The following is a 17,251-nucleotide window of genomic DNA, read 5'->3' on the forward strand; positions in this document are numbered from 1 at the left end:
ATGATGCCGTGCCGTCGTCAAGTTGTTCTTGAAAAAGGCAGGCTTCTGTGTCCCAAATGTTGGAGCGGAAAAAAATGATGACGCCGGATAACCCTCTTGCCCAAAGTTTGACTGCTGGCTTGTCGGAACTGATAGCCCGCCAACTGCTGCCATATCAACTGGTGGACTCGGAGGCCTTTCGTAATTTTGTGGCCATTGGAAAACCACAATGGAAGGTCCCAGGCAGAAAATATTTCTTGCAGAAGGGCATTCCAGAGCTGTATGGCCATGTTCAGCGGCAAGTGAATATATCTCTGGCACACAGTGTTGGTGCCAAGATACATCTGACCACAGACACATGGTCTAACAAACACAGGCAGGGAAGGTATATCACTTTTACTGCCCACTGGGTGAACCTTCTGACGGCCGTCAAGCATGTAACCCGTGGCACCCGTGTAGATTTGGGTGTACTGCCACGGATTGCATGCAGGCCTTCCTCCTCCTCCTCCTCCTCCTCCCTATTCCACATGCCAGGTGAGGCGTTGCCATGCTGTGCTGCGTCTGTTGTGCCTGGAAGACAAGACCCACACTGGTCCTGCACTCCTTTCAGCTTTGCGTTCAGAGGCAGATCAGTGGCTCACACCACTCAATTTGACAGTTGGTAAAGTGGTGTGCGACAACAGTGGCAATCTGCTGAGCGCGCTGAAACAGGGCAAAATAACACACGTGCCATGCATGGCACACGTCCTGAACTTGGTCGTGCAGCAATTAGTTGCCAAATACCCTGGGGTCCAGGACGTCTTGCGGCAGGCCAGAAAAATCTCAAGCCATTTCAGAAGATCTTACACAGCCATGGCTCGCCTTGCTGACATTCAGTGGCGACACAACCTGCCCGTCAGGCGTTTTATTTGTGACTGCCCGACGCAATGGAACTGGGTGGCAACGTACTTAGACTCCCGGTACAAACAAAAAATGGCAGAAATGTTTCCAGCATCACAGAGGGCGGTCAGAATGCAGCACTTCCAGGCCTTGCTGCAAGAAATGCTGCATTCTGCTTTTGCGTGCGCTGGCAGAGGAATTTCAAGTAAGAGAGACAGTTGCGGGTAGCAATCCAACAGCGCCTGCAAGAAGAGGGCGGTTTGAAGATGTATTGGTCAGTTCAGCCGACCCATCGACAGCTGTACTCCGGATCCAGCATCAGGGAACGCCTAGACCGACAGGTGTCCGACTACATCGGGTTAACGGCCGATGTGGACGCTCTGAGGAGTGATGAACCCCTGGACTACTGGATGGGCAGGCTTGACCTCTGGCCAGAGCTTGCACAATTTGCAATGGAACTGTTGGCTTGAACCTCCCCGTCCAGTGTCCTGTCCGAAAGGACGTTCAGCACAGCAGGGGGATCGTGACCGATAAGCGCACTCACCTAGCTCATGACAGTGTAGACTACCTCACATTTATAAAAATGAATGAGGCATGGATCTCTGAGGAATTCAACACATCTGATCAGTAGACCATGTTTCATTGAAATTCCTCATGACAGGCCACAAATATCCGTCAGACCGCCATCCACCCACAACAATTCCTGGTCCTCGTCTTCGCTAAATACAGCGGCATAGAAGGCATTTCATGTCCATGGAATGCCAAATTTTGGGGGCCTTTCATGGCCGACAATTATTTTTTCTGTGAATGCCTAATGAACCTTCAGTTACAGAATACTACGTTCTTAGCTGTCAGGTAAACCCATGTGGGCTAATTTTTGGGGCCTTTTATGGCCGACACTTACTTCTGTATCCAGTGAATGCCTAGTTTTTTCAGACTGGAATTGAAAATCAATGGGTCTTTAACCACTTTAGCCCCGCTCACTTTGCTGCTACTGCAGCAAAGTGGCTCGTTCCCGTCCAGCGATGTAGACCTACGTCGCTGGACTCCGCCCCTTGTGGGCAGCGCGCGCCCGCCGCCGGTTCGCTCCTGCTGTTTTCAGTCACAGCGGGAGTCGGGCCAGGAGAGGAGCAGCGGCGATCGCCGCTGCTCTTACCCGATCGTCGGGGATCGAGTCTGGAGATCCGCCCGCTGTGTGTAAACACAGCGGGCGGATCTCTGAAGTGACAGGCAGGGTCAGATTGCAGGGTTCAGCATAGCTGAACCCTGGATCTGTCCCTGTGTCACTCAGTCACCTCCCCCCCCACACGTCAGTAAGCACCAGGCATACATTAACCCCTCCCTCTCCAATAAAATTAACCCCTTCCCTGCCAGTGTCATTTTTACAGTAACAGTGCATATTGATAGCACTGATTACTGCAGTAATGTCACTGGTACCCCCAAAAGTGTCAAAAATGTCAGTCAAGGGTCCGATCTGTCCGCCGCAATGTCGCAGTCCCGCAAAAAAAAAAAATCGCAGATCACCGCCATTAAGCGTTAAAAAAAAAAACACCAAAAATGACAGAAATCTTTCCCTTTGTTACTAAACGCAATAACTTTTGCGCAAACCAATAAAAATACGCTTATTGTGATTTTTTTTTACCAAAAATATGTAGCAAAAAACAAATTGGCCGAAAATGTTAAAAAATTGTGATTTTTACATTTTTTTGGGGGGGAATTTCATATAAAAAGATGTGAAAAATATTGTTATTTTTTCAAAATTTACGCTCTTTTTTTGTTTATAGCGCAAAAAGTAAAAATCGCACAGGTGATCAAATTGTCAGTTAAAGTCGCACAGTGCCGAATCACAAAAAGTGGCCTGGACGGAAGACAGCAAAATCCTCCGGTGGTAAAGTGGTTAAACGTTACACCAAATTGTGGACTGGATGTGGACCCATTTTACAGATATGTGAATGGACCCTATATGTATTTGACATGTATTTACCGGCTGTTGACAGTTCTGGCTGATTTATGAAAAAAAAAAAAATTTGCTGTAAAAAAAAAAAATTAACATTTTTGGGCAACTTTTCCAATTGCAATACTTCTGTTAAGACATTGTCCATGTGCTGGGACTATTTGTGCACAGCTAGTAAGTATTTTGTGGCTGCAAATATGACCTAAAGGTTTTTAAAGTTCGCCTCCCATTAAAGTCAATGGGGCCCACCGCAAACTTTTGAGAAAATTTGCGGCTGACGTTCGTGAACCGCCCCGGCCGATGTTCGTCCATCACTATTTCTGGGGTGCTCAATTTCACTATGCCAACACCAAGGGCAGCTCTAACAGGCAGAAGCGAAGTCCCGCTGGCAGACAGAAGAGAGAATAGGCGGCACCTATTCTCTCTTCTTGCTAAGGATTGGTAAGTAATGATCTGGGAAGGAGAATTGCTGATTTAGCTTTTTTCCTCTCCTGAATCCTTTTCAGTAAATGTCTCTGATCTAAGCAGAATTATGCAAATCTGAATCCAGGCAAGCATTGTTAATGTAATGTATGATTCTCTGAATACTGAACAAAACTGATTCAATATTCTGCAAGATATAATGCAAATCAACAATGTATCTGTTTTTCACCAATATCTTCCATTATTTATTTTACTTGTTTGTTTATTTATTTTTTTGTATTTTACAGTTGTGATTTTGACAAATATATGGTTTATTTTGCAGTGCTGCAAATGGTATTTCATATAGTCAAGAACCGGAACTGAAAGACCTACTCAACACTGCCAAATGTATAACAGGTACAGAATTTCCTGCATTTTAAAAGTACAAATTTGTTGGCAGTATTTTGTAAAGAAAAACGATTAACACAAGCAATGACGTGCAAAAAAAAAAAAAAAAAAATGCCACACAATAATTAATATAGTTTACCCACCTTTCACCTTTTTAGCGCTGTCACACTTTGAATGACAACTGCACGGTCATGCAACACTGTATCCATATGAAATGTATTTATCATTTTGTTGACACAACCAGAGCTTTCATTTGGTGGTATTTTTGTTACTACTGGGGTTTTTTTTTTTTTTTTTTTTCTTTCTTTATAAATTTAAATCAACATGTATTCTGCTACATTTCTTTGGTAAAAAATAATCCAAATCAGTGTATATTATTTAGTCCGTAGTAAGGTTATATACTATATAAAGAATTGATCATTCCCAATGTACTGATGGCCTATCTGAAAAAGGCAGGAAAGTACAAAATACCCCCCAAATTACCTTTTTTTTTTTTTAAACGGAAAATTTATTATCAAATACTTACCGTAATTTTCCTTTCCTGATGGACTCCATGGCAGCACATGTATGGGTAGCTCTGCCTCCTCTCCTACCCTATAGGACTCCACTTCCATAAATTTTTGCTCCAAGCCAGGAGCCATGTTCCATAAATAGACTACTCCAGCAGATGGGAGGGAACTCCTGCTGCCATGGAGTCCATCAGGAAAGGAAAATTGCGGTAAGTATTTGATAATACATTTTCCGTTTTCCTGACAGACTCCATGGCAGCACACGTATGGGAAATAACTAGCCATACACACCCGGGTGGGCAACTGCTGGTCAAACAGAAAATAGGTTTAATTTGCACCATCAACAGACAACATTTTTAAACCAAAATTGACCGAAGACAAAGAAGTCGGTTCAACACAATAATGCATCATGAAGGTATTAATCGAGGACCATGAGGCCACTCTGCAAATGACTTCAGGTGCAACATGCAGGGAAGCCACCCAAGACGTGGATATCCCTCTGGTTGAATGTGCAGTCACCACTTCCGGAGGAGCCAGTCCCTTAGCTCTATATGCCCACTGGATGGTCTGAACTATCCAACTTGCTATTGATCTTGAAGATGCCCGCTTGCCCTTGTTTTTCCCATAGAAGAGCACGAATAGGTGGTCCGACTGGCGAAAAGGGGCCGTTGCTCCCAGATATGAATGTAAGGTATCACCCACATCTAATGAATGGGTATTAAGATCATCTTGAGATCTGAATGTGGATAAAACGATTTCCTGGTTAACGTGAAAAACCGATGTTAACTTCGGATTAGAACCCAGCATCGGAATTAACAGTACTCGATCATGAAAGAAGGTTAGGAACGGTTCCTTGTACCCCAAGGCGCTAATTTCATATACACATATGGCTGATGTGATAGCCACCAGAAAAACCGTCTTCATGGAAAGGTTTTTGAGGAAAAAAGGATCTTCATGCATGAAACTGGTTGAGGAAAGAAAATCCAGGACTAGCAGAAGGTCCCATTTGGGAAACCTGCGCTTCCTAGGAGGTCTCAGCCTAGTAGCACCTCTGAAAAACTGGCGACCCAGAGGATGTTTAGCCCATGCAGTCCCTGCGAAAGCAGAGATGGCTGAGATTTGGACTCGGAGAGAGCCAACCGCTAAGGATAGATCCAGTCCTGTCTGTAGAAAACCCAGGATATCATGGATTTTTGGATCAGTAATAGTGCCAGAGACACTAACCATGTAATCCTTGAATTTGGACCAAATTTTCTCATAAACCCTGTTGGTACCCGGTCTTCTAGCACTCATCATTGTGGGAATTGCCACATTTGGACAACCAAGAGCCTTCAGTCTTTCCCTTTCAAGAACCAGACCATGAGATGAAGCTGTGCCGGGCAGGGATGAAGTATAGGACCCTGAGACAGAAGATCCGGCCTGATTGGCAGAGGAACAGGATCCCAACAGCTTAGTTGCAGCAACAGAGGAAACCATGGTCTCCTCTGCCAAAATGGAAGAATTGCAACGATCTCTACTCTATCCCTCTTGAGTCTCAGCAAGAACTTGAATATGACTGGTACTGGGGGAAAGGCATATGCTTTGTGGAAACTCCAGAGATCTGTCAGAGCATCTACTCCGTAAGCCTGGGGATAACGCCATCTTGTGTAAAACTTCTTCAGTTTGGCATTGTTTGGTGAGGCGAACAGGTCTACTTCCGGAAGAAATCCCAGAGAGATGACCCACCTGAAGACCTCTGGATGAAGGGACCACTCCTTGTTTTCCAGGTCGGTCCTTGACAGAAAATTTGCCTGGACGTTCGGGACTCCAGGAAGGTAAACAGCTGACAAATCGGCAAGATTCCGTTGAGCCCATGTCATAATTGGTTTTACCTCCTTCAGGAGGGAAGAGCTGCGGGTACCCCCTTGCCTCATGATGTATGCAACAGCTGTCGTATTGTCCAGTCTTAGGAGGACAGATGCTCCGGACACCAGATGATGAAAGGCCCTGAGAGCACAGAATTATGTCTGAAGCTCCAGAACATTCAAGACCACCCTGAGAGCAGGGATGTCCCATCTGCCCTGGGCCACCTCTGACAGGCAGTGCGCACCCCAAACTGACCTGCTGGCGCCCGATGTCACGACTACCCAAGGAGCAGGAGCAATCGAGTGGCAATTCAGGAGATTCTCCCATTGGAGCCACCAAGTCAGGCCCTCCTTCATGGAGGATTTTATCCAGATAAGAGCATCTGGACTCCTCGGACTCCACTGTTGTAGGAAACCCATCTAGCAGGGCCTCATCTTCCACTGAGCCCACTTGACCATGGGGGCTATGGACACCATAGTCCCGATTATTCGCAGTCACTGGGAGGCCCAAAGATGGGACACTGACAATGCTAGACATATCCTGTCGCAAATTGTCGGAATCTTCTCCAATGGCAGGGAGATGGTGCCTCTGGATGTGTCGACGAGAGCCCCCTCAGGGATCTCGTGGGATCTAGATGGCTCTTTTCCAGGTTTAGAAGCCAACCGAACTCCTGAAGGATGGAGATCACTTGACACCTGTGATGAAGAATATGATCTTGATGTTGCAATAAAAGAAGCAGATCGTCCAGGTAATGATAAAGTTGAATCCCTTTTGCTCTGATAAGGGCTACTACAACCAGTAAGATCTTTGAAATGATTTGAGGTGATGTGGTAAGCCTGAAACGGGGACAGGTAAACTGAAGATGCACTTGACCTACTGCAAAGCGCAGAAACTTCTGCAGCTCTTTGGCCACTGGCACCACCTGGCGAATGGTGAAATGTGTTTCCATCTTGAACCTTTCTTTCTTGATAAGAGTTTAGATGAGTCAAATCTATGACTGGTCTAAAGGAGCCGTTTTTCTTCAATACCATGAAGAGAGGAGAATAAAGGCCTTGAAACCTTTGCCCGGTTGGGACAGGAACTACTGCACCCTGATCAACCAGAGAATCTACATACGAAAGAAGGATTAGCTTTCTGTCTTCTGAACGAGGTAGAGTTGTGGGAACAAAATGAAGAACAGGAGGTCTGTCGAAGGTCCAGACAAGGCCGTTTGACACGGTTTTGATGGTCCAGCGATCTTTGACTGAGGCTGCCCAAAATGAAGCAAGCGAGCGCCTACCCGCACTGTCTGGACGGGCTTGATGTCAAAAAGTCTTTGTGTCCCTCATAGGGGATCCTGCACCAAGCTTGCTTGGATGCAGGATCAGCCAACCAAGGGCGCAGCCACAGAGCGCGCTTAGCTGAGACAGAGGACACTATGATCCGCGCCACCAGGCATATAATATCCATGGAAGCCTCCCCCAGAAAAGCCATCGCCAGTCTCAGTTCCTGAACTGCCAAGCTTCTAGCCACTTCTTTGGAGACACTGCAGTGTGGCCTCCACATTATCCACCCAGGCCTCCATGGCCTTAGACGTGGCTGCCAAAGCTGGTTTACAGGCCAAGCCGGCTGACAAATAGATCTTCTTAAGATCTGTGTCAATACGCCTATCGAATCCGTCCTTAAAGGAAACCAAATCTTCCAGCGGTAAGGTGACGTGCTTTCTTAACCTCATTAAGGCCGCTTCCACTGTAGGGGCAGAGTCAAGATGCTTAACCTTCTCACTTTTGAAGGTATACATCCTGGAAACTTTGGACGACAGAGAGTTCTTCCTTTCCACTCTTTCCCACTCATCCGTGATGATTTCTCCCAGCTCACCCAAAAAGGGGAAATGAGAACGCTCTTTTTTGAGGTGTTAAAAGTACTTCCTCTGCTTCACTGGGGATTCCGCTGGGTCTTCCCATTTTAGTGCCTCCTTCACTAGCGGTGGAACCATGGCAAAAATCAAAACCTGAGGCCTGGTCCTCTAGGTCATCTTCGCTTACCGAGGAATCCACTGAAAAGCGACTTGGCTGGGAACTTGCCGGCTCTAAATCTTCCCTTGGGGGGAAGAGCTGGTGCCTCTGATGAGTGACCAGACAAACAGCTAGGAACCCAATTCCTGAGGGACTCTTGGACGATCCGTCTGACCAGGGATTCCACTGGCTGGTCCGTGCCTTTCTTCTCCTTAAGTGCCCGAGAATAGCAGGCATCACACAAGGACCTGTCCTCAGGGACATGGGCCTGATAGCCCCAACAAGATTTTTATTGTGGGACAACCAGAAAGGCAGGAAGGCTGAAGATTAACTGAGCCTGGAGTATCCTCATGATGCCTGGCCCTGGACCTATGGCGTCGAGATCTAGAAGATGAGTGACGGTGAGTTGAAGGTGAATGATCGCTTGTTCCAGTAACAGGGCCTTGCTCAGACCTAAGTGGGCTGAAAAGAAAAAGAAAAGTAGGAAAGAAGATCAGGCTACCAAGACCAGCTGGCAGACAGGTAAGGGTTAAAAATAACTAACTCACCTGTTGCGCAGGGACTGGCCACCAGGGGGCAGTGAAGCATCCATTGCAGACAACCTAAGGAAGCCGGCAAAGGGAGAGAGTAATCAAACCGTCCCCCCCCCCTTTTCTCCCCATCCAGGACTGCCCCAATGCAGGACTTACCAGACACAGGCAGAGACACCGCACGGGGAAGCCGCCTCAAAGCCCGCAGACATCCCAAATCCAACAGCTATGATAGCTGTTTAAATTTCCCGGGAGCTGCTAAAACCACGCCCACATGACGCATCACGCCGTAGAGGGACGGATTGTGGTGCGCGCGCATGCGCACACCGCTGTGAGGGCCAAGCCTCATCCTGAGCACCCAATGGGAGCCAGGAGAAGCGGGGGAGGAGCTGAGAGCGGCGGTCTGGAGTGCAGGAGCGCTCCAGCCACCATAGACAGCATAGCAGGAAGTAAAATGAAGCAAATGGAAAATGAAGCAAAATAATACATTACCACCCACAGATAGCTCAGGACCTGGAGTGTTCAACAGGAATCTGGCGCGTGTATTAGGGCCTCCCGCTAATAGCAGTGACGTTTGGCCAAACATGCAGCCCACCTCTCCTTCAGGATTTATGGCGTTTTTCAAGCATTAATACCGCCCGGGTCCACCCAGTTAATACCGGGATTGCTGGACTGTCACAGAAAAGGCACCGTCAGGAAACGTCAAGCCATGCGCCGCCAGGTCCATAGAAGCTGACATATCCTATAAGGTAAGACTTCTCTTGCAAGAGGAGGACAAAAAAGGAACACGGCTCCTGGCTTGGAGCAAAAATTTATGGGAGTGAGGTCCTATAGGGTAGGAGAGGAGGCAGGGGTTTCCCATACATGTGCTGCCATGGAGTCTGTCAGGAAAATAATTTATTAAGAAGCATGGCAAGTTTTTTGAAGTTGTAATTTTTTTGTAATTTTTTATTTTTTTTTGGATCATTCAGAGATCCTCACTGAACTTCTGGAGAGAGTTTGCTGCTCTGAAAGTAAAGGGGCTGAATAATTTTGCACGCCCAATTTTTCAGTTTTTTTATTTAACAAAGTTTGAAATATCCAATAAATTTCCTTCCACTTCATGATTGTGTCCCACTTGTTGTTGATTCTTCATAAAAAATTACAGTTTTATATCTTTATGTTTGAAGCCTGAAATGTGGCAAAAGGTCGCAAAGTTCAAGGGGGCTGAATATTTTGCAAGGCAATCTATCTATCTATCTATCTATCTATCTATCTATCTATCTATCTATCTATCTATCTATCTATCTATCTATCTATCTGTCTGTCTGTCTGTCTGTCTGTCTGTCTGTCTGTCTGTCTGTCTGTCTGTCTGTCTGTCTGTCTGTCTGTCTGTCTGTCTGTCTGTCTATCTGTCTATCTATCTGTCTGTCTATCTTTTACTCATACAAAAAATGCATTCAAATATTAAACAAGAATAAAACATGCTCGACTTAGCATTGCATGTGCACATGTATCCATACAAGTCAATATAAACTTCCTGCAGAAACTGTCAACAGAGAAAAGGACAGAGATACCAACGCATTTCGAACAGCAACTTTGTTCTTCCTCAGGGGTAGATAGAGGCAGAATAACGATGCTCTATGAAAGTAACAGATCATTACGTACAATATGAATTAACCATATAGATGTATTCATTATAAAGATGGATTCTTGCCTACCTGGATTGCAAGATAAAACCTATTTTGTTCCAAACACATACCTGAAGTCTATATTTTAAAATTGAAAATATTGGGAACAATTGGGCATATGGGAAAGTGAGGGTGTTTGGGTAATATGAAGGTTTGGTTTAAGTGTTTTTTTTTTGTTTTATTTTTGTTTTTGGATGTTCCAATATTATAAACCTTTGCTGAATCGGGTCCTTTTCATTTTGGATGTTCACAACCATAATTAGTAGCTGGTACATTTTTTGGGGGTGATTATCCCATATACATTTTTTTTTACCAAGGGGTTCGGCTTCTTCAGGGGATATTTATTATCACACAACAACATAACATTGAAAATGTAGTCATCCAAGAGGTTTTTTTTTTAAATAAAATGTATGGTCCTAAGATCACCATTATTTTCAAGGAGGCAGAAAAAGAAAGCTACACCCAGATGCCTGAAGAGTGGGGTAATTCCCCGTACACACGTACCGATTGTCAGCCGAACGATTGGCCGTCTTTTGTCCAATGCTGTTGTGTTGGTTGGTTGTCGGTTGAAATGTGCTCTAGACTGCACTTGACTTTTGTTGGCCGACAACAACCAACTTCAGAAGTGATGTCATGTTCTGGTTAACTTTCCGCGTGTTTTTTCTTCTCTGAGCATGCCCAGTCTTGCTCAACTGATTTTTGTCGGCCGAAATCTGTACTGACTGACGAACAATCGGCCGTTCTGCTGTCAGCCAACAAAAATTTTGTTGCATGCACACCAGATTTTGTTCGGCCGAAAAGTCGCAGTCGGTTGTCGGAAGCATCATACTAACAAGCCGACAATCGGCCGATCGGACGTTGGCCGAATATTTACGGCCGACAATCGGTACGTGTGTACGAGGCTTAAGTCAGGTCTCTGTCTGCTGCTGGAAACTGGGTGTCTTTGATGGAGTCTGCAGTTCATAGAAACATAGAAACATAGAATGTGTCGGCAGATAAGAACCATTTGGCCCATCTAGTCTGCCCAATATATCTGAATCCTATGAATAGTCCCTGGCCCTATCTTATATGAAGGATAGCCTTATGCCTATCCCATGCATGCTTAAACTCCTTCACTGTATTTGCAGCTACCACTTCTGCAGGAAGGTTATTCCATGCATCCACTACTCTCTCAGTAAAGTAATACTTCCTCATATTACTTTTAAACCTTTGCCCCTCTAATTTAAAACGGTGTCCTCTTGTGGTAGTTTTTCTTCTTTTAAATATGCTCTCCTCCTTTGCCGAGTTGATTCCCTTTATGTATTTAAACGTTTCTATCATATCCCCTCTGTCTCTTCTTTCTTCCAAGCTATACATGTTAAGGTCCTTTAACCTTTCCTGGTAAGTTTTTTCCTGCAATCCATGTACTAGTTTAGTAGCTCTTCTCTGAACTCTCTCTAGAGTATCTATATCCTTCTGGAGATATGGCCTCCAGTACTGCGCACAATACTCCAAGTGAGGTCTCACCAGTGTTCTGTACAGCGGCATAAGCACTTCTCTCTTTCTACTGCTTATACCTCTCCCTATACATCCAAGCATTCTGCTGGCATTTCGTGCTGCTCTATTACATTGTCTTCCCACCTTTAAGTCTTCTGAAATAATTACTCCTAAATCCCTTTCCTCAGATACTGAGGTCAGGACTGTGTCAAATATTCTATATTCTGCCCTTGGGTTTTTTCGTCCCAGGTGCATTATCTTGCACTTATCCACATTAAATTTCAGTTGCCAGAGTTCTGACCATTCTTCTAGTTTTCCTAAATCCTTTTCCATTTGGCGTTTCCCTCCAGGAACATCAACCCTGTTACATATCTTTGTGTCATCAGCAAAAAGACAAACCTTACCATCGAGGCCTTTTGCAATATCACTTATGAAGATATTAAACAAAATTGGTCCCAGTACAGATCCCTGAGGTACCCCACTGGTAACATGACCTTGTTCTGAATGTTCTCCATTGACTACAACCCTCTGTTGTCTGTCACTCAGCCACTGCCTAATCCACTCAACAATATGGGAGTCCATGCTCAATGACTGCAGTTTATTGATAAGTCTTCTATGTGGGACAGTGTCAAAAGCCTTACTAAAATCTAGATATGCAATGTCTACTGCACCTCCACCGTCTATTATTTTAGTCACCCAGTCAAAAAAATCTATAAGATTTGTTTGACATGATCTCCCTGAAGTAAACCCATGTTGTTTTTCATCTTGCAATCCATGGGATTTAAGATGTTCCACAATCCTATCCTTTAATAGGGTTTCCATTAATTTGCCTACTATTGATGTCAGACTCACTGGTCTATAGTTGCTCGATTCCTCCCTACTACCTTTCTTGTGAATGGGCATGACATTTGCCAATTTCCTATCTTCCGGGACGACTCCTGTTACTAATGATTGGTTAAATAAATCTGTTAATGGTTTTGCCAGCTCACCACTAAGCTCTTTTAATAATTTTGGGTGTATCTCATCAGGACCCTGTGACTTATTTGTCTTCACTTTAGACAGCAATCTTAGAACGTCTTCCTCTGTAAAGACACATGCATCAAACGATTCATTAGTCATCCTTTCAAGTGGAGGTCCTTCTCCTTCTTTTTCTTCTGTAAAAACTGAACAGAAGTATTCATTAAGGCAGTCGGCTAGCCCTTTATTCTCTTCTACATACCTTCCGTCCTTTGTTTTTAATTCCTTGTTTTAATTTCCTTTTTTCATTTATATATCTGAAGAATGTCTTATTGTAACGCTCCTGCGTTTTTTATATGGTGTGGATTTTCAGCTGCAGAAATAATATCCACGTCAGTAGTCATGTAAGAGATATGCTGAGATACCATTCCCAACCTCAATGACTCATCATGTGTGGAAGGTCTTATTTCAGCCAGTAAATACACACAGTTAGCAAGCTGGTTCCTAGAATGACTCTATGCATGTGGTAACACAATAATGAAGGTCTGAGGGATAGGTAGAGTGGAGGTGATAGATGATAGACACTTGTAGGTGAGACAGTAGCAGATGGATGCAGGAAGGTTTAGCAATGTTGTAAGATAGCAGATGATAGCATAGCAGGTGGACATACAAAAGAGATTAAACCCAGTGCAGAAAGTAGCAGTAGTCTCAAGAGCTAGCAATCCAGTTTATGCAGATGTAATAAACAGTCCTTACTATGCAGAGCTAAACAGTGTAAGCTTAGTATAAGTTTATAGAGAATTCCCTTGCGGGATACTTAGCACTATTAGCGATAGCCGAAGGGTGGTTCAGGAGATGCGGATAATCCAGTAGCAGGACAAAGGGATCAGCGCAGAGAGGTTCTGTCAGCGAAGTAAGCTTGCAAGCATGGAAGCTTCAAGCAAGGTTTGCATCGAAGTAAGGGTGTTTGAACGAACACATGTGAGTGAGAGCCGACGCCTTAAATAGCCATCTAGTCCGGCGCTGAGTGATGACAGCTCCAGTCTTAAAGGTGTATGCGCACCTTTCCAAAAGTAAATGGTAGGTCGCATACACTTGTGGAAAGTGTAATTTAGGGTACCAAGGTACCGGAACATTACACTTATCCCCCTTTTTCATAGACTGAGCTAGTTTTTCTTCTGCCTGCGCTTTAGAAGTTCTTATAACTTGCTTGGCCTTTTTCTGCCTAATCTTGTAGATTTCCTTATCTTCATTGCTCTGGGTTTTTTTATAATTACAAAATGCTAGCTTTTTATTTTTAATGATTTGGGCCACTTCTGCTGAGTACCACAGTGGTCTCTTCCTTTTTTTGCTTTTACTGACAAGTCTAATGCAATTTATAGGGCTAATCAACAATAAGGGTAATTACCCACTAAATCAAAAGATTCATGCCCATGTGGGAATTGATTCTCAGCTTCCCTGCTGAGGAAGCTGAGATTTTTGCAGATTTTTACTCCATGATGTCCTTTTTACATTGCAAGCTTGTTGAAATAGAGCTCATTCTAATATTCAGTTATTAACCACTTGCCGACTGCCTAACGCCGATCTACGTCGGCAGTCAGCCCCTCACAGGCAAAGTGACGTAGGGCTACGTCACTAGCTTGTGAGGGTCTAGGGAGCGAGCGCGCGCCCCCGGAGGCGCGCTCCCGCGTGGTCACGGACCCCCCCCTCGCGTGTGACCAGCGGACCCGATGTCCGCCGGTCACTCGGCGATCGGCGGGGGAGAGGGAGAATGTCAGGCAGCTTGTGTAAACAAGCCACCTGTCATTCTCCTTGCTGTTAAGACACTGATCACTCGGATCTAGTATGTAGATCCGTTGATCAGTGTCCATACAGCTCAAGCCACAGCCAATCACAGTAGAAAGCACGCCCCTAGGGATACACACAGCCCCTCCCTCCCAAATAAAGTTAACCCCTTCACTACCAGTGTATTTTTACAGTAACAGTGCATATATATAGCACTGATTACTGTAGAAATGTCACTGGTAGCCCCAAAAGTGTCAAAAATGTCAGTCAAGGGTCCGATCTGTCCGCCCCAATGTCGCAGTACCGCAAAAAAAAATTGCAGATCGCCGACATTACACGTTAAAAAAAAAAAACAACAAAAATGACAAAAATCTTTCCCTTTGTTAGTAAACGCGATAACTTTTGCGCAAACCAATCAAAATACGCTTTTTGCAATTTTTTTTACCAAACATAGGTAGCATAAAACAAATTGGCCGAAAAAGTAAAAAAATTTTGATTTTTACATTTTTTTTGGGGGGAATTTCATATAAAAAAATGTGAAAAATATTGCTATTTTTGCAAAATTGACGCTCTATTTTTGTTTATAGCGCATGATCAAAAAATCGCACAGGTGATCAAATACCACCAAAAGAAAGCTCTGTTTGTGGGAAAAAAAAGGACGCAAAATTTGTTTAGGTACAGCGTCGCACGACCGCGCAATTGTCCGTTAAAGTCACGCAGTGCCGAATCGCAAAATACCCCCTGGTCGGAATGGGGGTAAAATCTTCCGGGGCTTAAGTGGTTAAATGATATCATTTTATTAGCTACTCTGGCATTACTGTGGCAGTAACTCTGTACAGCATTACAGGAGATGGTGGAGCTGCAGCATATAACTCAGAAATAATAAAAAATAGAGGAATATACAGTCCTTTGTTTAGGGCATAAAGCTTCCAGGATTGTGTGTGTAAGTAATATTGTAATAAAAAAAAGAAATTCACACTTTGCTTTTTTCATGTTTTAAGGACTCATGCCCATCGTGGTCATCACTCGTGAGCTCAACAGAAATCTGCCAGACGTGAAGGAAAAATTCAGGCAGATGGGGGTGAAGAATATGTTTCCCTTGGAGAATTACACTAGTGAGGATCATCTGAAAACTCGCGGTAAACACGAGACCATACTGCAGTGCCTTTATGAACTCATTAAAGATGTGGAGTTCCGAATGGGAGTGAAAAGAGACCTTATTGCTGAGAAGATTGACAGAAAAAACATTTTATTCAATTTTTTTCATGAGAGAGAAAAAGAGAAAGCAGTGATGGAAGCTGAACGTAGAGCAAAATCAGAACTCCTACAAGCTCAGGAAGCCGCTAAAGAGGACAGTTCTTGTATTATACAGTAGAGGGCATCAAGCCTGATTTAAGCCCAACCTTAAAAAAGCTAACATTTTGTCATTTAAAGTGATTGCAAAGACTAAAGGTTTTTCACCTCAATGCATTCCTCTGTATTAAGAGAAAAAACCTTATATGTGCAGCTCCCCCCCCCCCCCAAAATAATTACCTGGGCTGATCTTGATCCACTGTGCCCAAGAGCAGCGGCTTTCTCCTCTCTTCACCCTCACTGGACCTCATGAAAGCAGCGGGAGGCAATGGCTCTTGCTTCTGTCATCAAATATAGCGATGAGGGTGTAGGGGGCAGGGCTGAGCCTCACCGTGTGTGTCAATAGATGCGCATAGTGCAGCTCTGGATGGACCCCGCATGAGTGCCCCCATTTGTTTGTAAACTTTTTTTTTTTTTAAATAATAAGGCTGCATTCACATGTCAGCGTATGGATCGCGGGCAGAATCGCCGCGATTCCGCCCGCGATCCGGAGATTATTGCAAATCGCGGGATGCCTGTGCGTTGCCCGTGATTTGCAATAGCCCCCCAAACACTGAGCGATGTTGCCGCGATTTCCGCCTGCCGAATCGTGGTAACATCACGCAAAAAAAAATCGCGGGACGCAATACGCTCCAAAGAAGCTCTTGTACTTTTTTGGGCGTAATGCGTCCCGCGATTCGGCAGGCGGAAATCGCGGCAACATCGCTCAGCGTTTGGGGGGCTATTGCAAATCACGGGCAACGCACAGGCATCCCGCGATTTGCAATAATCCCCGGATCGCGGGCGGAATCCCGCCGCGATCCATACGCTGACATGTGAACGGAGCCTAATCACTTAACCACTTTACCACCGGAGGATTTTGCTGTCTTACGTCCAGGCCACTTTTTGCGATTCGGCACTGTGCAAGTTTAACTGACAATTGCGCGGTCATGCGACGCTGTACCCAAACAAAATTTACGTCCTTTTTTTCCCACAAACAGCGCTTTCTTTTAGTGGTATTTGATCACCTGTGCGATTTTTAGTTTTTGCGCTATAAACAAAAAAAATAGCGACAATTTTGAAAAAATAACAATATTTTTCACATTTTTTTATATGAAATTCCCCCCCAAAAAATTTTAAAAATCACAATTTCAAATATCATTTTAGGCCAATTTGTTTTCTGCTACATATTTTTGGTAAAAAAAAATTGCAATAAGCGTATTTTGATTGGTTTGTGCAAAAGTTATTGCGTTTACTAACTAAGGGATTTTTGTCGTTTTTGGTGTTTTTTTTTAACGAGTAATGGCGGCGATCTGCGTTTTTTTTTTTTTTTTGCGGGACTGCGACATTGCGGCGGACAGATCGGACCCTTGACTGACATTTTTGACACTTTTGGGGGTTCCAGTGACATTACTGCAGTAATCAGTGCTATAAATATGCACTGTTACTGTAAAAAAGACACTGGCAGGGAAGGGGTTCATTTTATTGGAGAGGGAGGGGTTAATGTATGCCTGGTGCTTACCGACGTGTG

At 44.4% G+C, this 17,251-nt stretch overlaps 1 protein-coding gene across 1 annotated transcript in view; it reads left to right on the forward strand.

The window, feature by feature from the left end:
• Positions 1-15,793, forward strand: part of LOC309558965 (uncharacterized protein) — a 50,329-nt gene extending 34,536 nt beyond the window's left edge. Inside the window, exons 3-4 of the mRNA XM_082262069.1 lie at positions 3,558-3,631; positions 15,390-15,793. Coding sequence (XP_082118195.1) covers positions 3,558-3,631; positions 15,390-15,763 — 448 coding nt within the window. The 3' untranslated portion in view covers positions 15,764-15,793. The remainder of the gene's footprint in view (positions 1-3,557; positions 3,632-15,389) is intronic.
• Positions 15,794-17,251: the final 1,458 nt, after the last annotated feature.

This window comes from Pelophylax lessonae (assembly GCF_965119305.1).
Source record: "Pelophylax lessonae genome assembly, chromosome: 6".
NCBI classification, from domain to species: domain Eukaryota; kingdom Metazoa; phylum Chordata; class Amphibia; order Anura; family Ranidae; genus Pelophylax; species Pelophylax lessonae.